At 38.7% G+C, this 6000-nt stretch overlaps 2 protein-coding genes across 2 annotated transcripts in view; both read right to left on the bottom strand.

Moving 5' to 3' along the window:
* The window catches only part of LOC140934582 (uncharacterized), a 466993-nt gene that overhangs the window by 133369 nt on the left and 327624 nt on the right, over positions 1-6000 (bottom strand). The window lies entirely within an intron of this gene.
* On the bottom strand, positions 214-1376 carry LOC140933025 (histamine H2 receptor-like). The gene has a single exon (XM_073382530.1). It carries the CDS (start codon positions 1120-1122, stop codon positions 214-216), a length of 909 nt encoding a protein of 302 aa, XP_073238631.1. The 5' UTR covers positions 1123-1376.

Here is a 6000-nt window from a genome sequence, read left to right as displayed (position 1 = left end):
TTTGCAGATGGTTCCTTCTAACATGTTCTGTAGTTGGTAGCCGATACCATTTGTTCAATTGCAAAAATTTTAGACATCCTAGGGATGAACGGTTAGGTTTCGACAGTTAGATATTCGCTGTTTGCCGGGGCAGAAATCGCCTCTAATGTGATTCGCGTGGCCAATTAAAGCCGAACATTTTGACCTAGCCTTTTTCGTATATCCAATGAGCAATCACAGATCTCTGTTAATTCGCTTCAAAGTCTCCTTAATTGCGCTTCGAAACTCTCTTACTCTCCAAAAATAAACAAAAGGGTTGAGGGAAGAATTGATGAAAATAATAGTGCCAGAAACCTCCAAAGACATTTTCTTGGTCACACTACTCCCAGTTAATTCTATGGCCGCTACCGTGCAAAGGTAAGGAAAATAACAGAGGAAGAGAACAAGGCAAACAATGAACGTGTTCAAAACCGATCTTGTGTAACTGGTAAAATTGACGCGGGTTGAGGACTTGCTTACTTGGAAATGTGTTTGATTGTGAATATCTTTACGATGTCTTCTAATAACTCTATAAATCTTAAAATACATTAGAACTATGACAGAGAAGCATGTAGTCGAGGAGATAAATCCCAGGAGGTAAAACACTCGCAGATTCTGCGTCCATGTATATCCCCAAATGGCAGATAATAACCATGAACCAAATATAGAGACTATTATCTTGTTATTTGTGACAATGTAATGATACCTCAAGTGCAGAAACAGCACAAGAAATCTGTCAATGCTGATTAAAGTTGCCGTTATAAATGACACTCCTGACAGCAGACTCGAAGTGACATCAAAACTATAGAGAAGAGCTCTGGGGGCATCTTCACCGGTGATGAGGAAGTAGAGTCTAGATATGATATACAATGGTTGTGTCACTGTTCCTACAAGAAAGTCGGTCAGCGAAAGGGAAAACAGAAGAGCATTTGACGGCGAGTGAAGAGATTGTGTTCGCCAGATTGAAATGAGAATGATAGTGTTCCCTGGTGTGGCAATAAAGAGCGTAATGGCGTTTACAATACAGTTTGCTACCAAACATGACCGTAATCTTGCCAATGAATCGGTCCGGTTAACTGCATATTGGTCGATAAATTCGTTCATTTTCGTTCTCCATAAATCAACCACTTATACTCTGCTGTCACTTGTCCCTTTATCACTTATAGCACTCCAAGAACTGAAGATATTGCTGGGAATGTAAAGATAAAGGCGACGTTTGTTTTGTTTATTATTCCAACATGAACGGATAGCAACTCTTGGGTTTCGTAACTTATTATCCGAAAGTTCCTCAAATAAAACAATATGGACATGTAAACAATAATTTTAAGACAATCACACGCTGTCATTAATATTCTAGAGGGCAGCAATTTCGAAGAACCCAGAGGAACCATTTGATGCGAACTGTATTGATTTAGATTCTTTATTATGGCCCTATTGAAATTCTAAATGTCGTAAGAATGAACATTTAAGGAAACTGAAAAAATTTTTGCTTCATTTTCAGTTGCCCTACAAGAAGATTCTTTTTATCGTCATTACATATTAAATGAAATGCAATCTTTTGGTGACGGACTCATGAAACCCCTTGTTCATCTTTTTAATTAAAAAATTGAAAAGAGGCCACATTGAGGCACATTCATTTGAAAGCCGTTTTTCTTATCTGACAAGCAAATTACCCGGACTTATCCTCCAGGTATTTAAGCTTAATGACATTTATATAATTTAAAGGCAGGATATTGCTCTGCTGGAAAAAAGTCCCTTACGAGCTTTGGTTCAATTAAAAGAACATCACGATGTGATTAAACAATGTAATCATCCATGTCATCGACAGCTGCACCGTAGTTTGTGTTTCTGTTCCGCCTATTTCCTTACTGCTCATTCAGTGTCAGTTTTTACAACTTTTCGCTGCATCTCTAACTTGAAAACACTTTAAAATAGACCCTCCAACAGCGAATATCTAATATCCATCGACACTACTGGAAAGAGCGCCCTAAATAAGTAACCTTCTCAAGTTTTGTATTTGTGTTTTGTATTTTATTTACTCCATTCTATATATAATACATCAGTTGTACAGAATTAATTAGTAGAAAGTTGTTTAAACTACGTGTACATAAAGGTTAGCTAGAAAATTTAGAATGGTGAAGGGCACATTACAGTAAAACTAATCCAGTTATATCACCCTTTAAGGTGATAACGCCTTCCAAACTAAAATGTGGCTTTCCAGTTGGGGAAAATTCAGAAAAGTATTGATATTTGATGCTGGAAAAGTATGGGTCTCCCAAAGGTTTTCGCTAACTAGAAGGAGAAAAAGAAATGTTCAGTTGAGTCCACGAGAAACAACGTATCCAATTTTCCAATTGCATCGAATTGTACAATAGGCCACTTCCGAGTTCCAAAAACCCTCACTTTCAAAATGAGGCCAAGTGCACAGCCTTTCTCGGAAAATGAGTTTTATTTGCATGAGAATGAAGAATCATTTCCATATCAAAGGCTGAGCACTTAACCTCGTTTTGATACAGAGGCCCGGGGGAACTCGGAAATGGTCTATTTCATGTTAAAGAGGTCGTGCACCCATCGTTTTCCAAACCTTGGTTTAGAAAGGTCTGTTGAACTATTTTGTGGCTGAAATGAGTGATGCCCTATTCGTCAAGGCAGACATTGGTCCACAACATGTCACTGTTGTGTACTTTGGGTTCGTACAAACTGAGTCAGGCCAAGTGCTTTACACAACTGCTTTATTACAACTCAATCAACTATTTATATGTACAATGATATATCTTGCTGTAATCTGCGGTTAGGGTGTGGCTAACAAGAATAACAAGAATGCAGAACACTACAGTCACTTTCAGAGATACGTCTCCACCTTCTTCATAGCCTCAGTATCAGGCGTTTCTGGGGAAAAGGGGAAAGATGGAACCCCCATCTAAAATCTCCTCTCCCCTAGCCCCTTAGGAAGGCCTGATACTCAGGCTACCTTCTTCATGTTTATTATCTCTTCAATACTTGAATACGACACATAGAAGCCCGTCTGGTAACGTTGTGATGAGAAAAATTAAAATGGTCACATTTTGGCGCTAATTAATTTTAGCCGTAGGTGATACGCTGTCTGCATGAAGAGTGAAAGAAATGCTTTGAAATGATTACGAAGTAGACTGGCTTCGATAACAAAACTTAACTGAGATCGTCGTGTTCTTTAACCAAGCAAAAATAACAGAAATCATGAGAAACTAAAAGTGGACTTCCACTGTCGCGTAATTTTGTACATGTCAATGGACCGGCGAGAATTTAACTGGCTTTTCGTGTGTGAAGCCGTCGGTACATTTTTTCTATTCTATTTTTTTATTTTGTTCGTTTTGGACGCTTTTTTTTCGTGTATTGAGACCGATGAATTACGAAATACAACATACGAGGTACAACATTTTCGATTAACCGCACAAGAATGATAAAATAATAATAAGGAAAAGTGATACTGATAGTCACCTGTAAAGCAGAAAAAGGTATTGCGTAACTAATAGCGTCATTTGTTGCTAAATGCTTTAAAATAAGTTTAAATTTATTTTAATACTGAGTTCTTCTCAGACGCCGGGTGAGTAAATAATTGGTTGCATAGGTTTTGTTTTCCTCAGGCTTGTTTAGATATCTAATTTCATGTACCCTAGCAAAAAAAGAAAGAATTTCATTGCAGCATTTACCTTCGATAACACAACTTGAAACTGAACCTTCCACTTCGGCATTAAAATCAGACAGCTCAACTCAAACGACAAATGTTTACTTAAAAACATAAAACAAGTTACAGTTTTCACATTCCATTGCTTCAGCTTCATTTCTTTACCGTTAAGTGTTTCATTTTCAATTTCACTGGATTTAACTAGTTGATAGAAAGAGTTTATCAGCCGAATTGTCGCCATAATTGTCGACCAGCTGAGAAAGCAGACACGACCGCGTGTTTCTCAATCTGTCAATCTGTGAACACCGGTCGCCGTTGGCGCGTGAAATACTTGCGAGTAGAGGCGAACAGATCATATGAGGGCACCGAAAAACAATTGCATTTTTGAATATCCCTGGTATTTAGTTTAGTAGCAAAATGCAACGCGCGTTTCAATAAAAACGTCAGCCAGTTAAAACGTGATATACGACTACAACCCTGTCGATGAAAGAATTTCAGTCTTAATCAAGCGTCAGGTATGATGGGGGAGGGGGGACTGGGGGGGTGTGGACCCTCCCTCTGCCACTGCCCTTTCTTAGAAAATGTTGCAAGAAGTTGCTCATAAACTTCCTTTGGCTGTTTGTCTGCCTCATTACTTTCCATTAAAAGCACATCTGTTGTGCAGCTGGACACATGTCTGTCCACCATTTTTTTAGCCACTGCCTAGTACCCCACGACAAATAAGTTGACAACCTCAGTCATGAGAAGGCCTGAAAGACAATTTAATGCAACAATAAACTCACTTTCCAATATACAATGCGTTATTCATTTATGAATTGATTAAGAGTTGGAACCCTTCAGGTTTCGAATTACATAGTTTTAATATTACAGCAAAATGAATTCAGTGTCCCATGATTGTAACTACAGCTGTACCGCGAGTCCCATAATAAATCAAGTTCATTCTACTGTTGGTGCCAGTATATTTTAATATCTTCCAGGATACATATTTTTAAAAGAAAGTCGAAGCTATCGGTATTATTAGCTTATTGTTAACTGCAATAAATGTTACGTTTGAAAATCAACAATCAATCTCAAAGCAGAGCAGTAATAGCGGAGCTCCACCCGCGCGCGAAGCGCCCGCGTGGACGGAGCCCCATAGCTAAGGAAATGTGGTAATCTACCCATCCGAGAAAATTTGGTAATCACGTGACCGTACGCCCGACCGTCCGTCCGCACCACAGGGAAACCAATGTTTACTCTCACACTTTCCAGCTAGTTTGGGAGCCTAATAGAAAACTAATTGCACATCAATGTTGTGATCAATTGACAGCTGTGAAAACAGGATATCCTCTGACCAGTATCACCTGACCGTAGCCCGGGCTCAAGTGTCGACCCATCGAGGTCGAGTACTTTTTTGAAGTTATCCGCTGACAAATTACCAGTTTCAAATGATCGCAGGCTCAAGTCTATTTTACCCAGTGATTCATATGAAATATGTTGTGTTTATGTCACTATGGCCCCGCACTGTCAAGATTTTGATTTCAAACTGACCTCGGACGCGAAAATCCAGCCACTTCTGTAAAAATAAAGGCGGGAAGACCTTTTCTTACCATGGTCACGCGCTGATCACGCTCTACGTCCAATTTTTGTACTCTGATTGGTCAAAATTTGACAGGTGAGTTCATGCGGAAAATTTATGCAGCATCTTGAAAGTTGTTTACTTTGACAGCTAAAGCTGACAGAGTTTTGTCTCAACTTGTGATGTTTTTAACTGTCTTTTTCCACTGGATGTACAAAATGAAATATAGCTGCTATCAAGAGTCTTCTGTTATCCATGGCTGGTTTGTTTATTGGGTTTTTGGTTGAGAAATGCGTCGCTTGTCAAAATTGGGTAATCCGATTTCGGATGGCATCGTTTTCGTCTTTCACCTTGCTCAATGCGTAAGAGGGTTTAAAAGTCTCAAGCAACTATGGCCTTCCTTGATATCTTTCAGGAACTGAACTTTGTTTTTGTTATACCTAATTTCATGAAGTCGAGCACAGTTTATGCAGCAAGTTTTTGCACGTTTGTTAAGATTTGAGTCAATGATCTGATCTAGTATCAGGTTTGATATAAGCTTACAGAACTTTAAAAGGCCTTCAGATATATTTTCTCACGGCAAATAGGAAAAAAACGTTCCGAAGAATATTTAGTTATAAATTTGGCTGTAGAAAGAAAACTTTGAGTGATTTTCTTGCTTCGAGGAGTTCATCTTTGAAAAAAAAAAACACCGGGAGGCCGGCTGAAAGTAAAACAAAATAAACTTAAGCTTAAGCTTTAAGCTTAAAGACTCAGGATT

The sequence above is a fragment of the Porites lutea genome, chromosome 4, assembly GCF_958299795.1.
Source record: "Porites lutea chromosome 4, jaPorLute2.1, whole genome shotgun sequence".
NCBI classification, from domain to species: domain Eukaryota; kingdom Metazoa; phylum Cnidaria; class Anthozoa; order Scleractinia; family Poritidae; genus Porites; species Porites lutea.
This window is presented reverse-complemented; position numbering and strand designations above follow the sequence as displayed.

Excerpts from the sequence above, each read along its gene's own strand:
- LOC140933025 (XM_073382530.1), bottom strand. The coding sequence starts at position 1,122 with ATGAACGAATTTATCGACCAATATGCAGTTAACCGGACCGATTCATTG.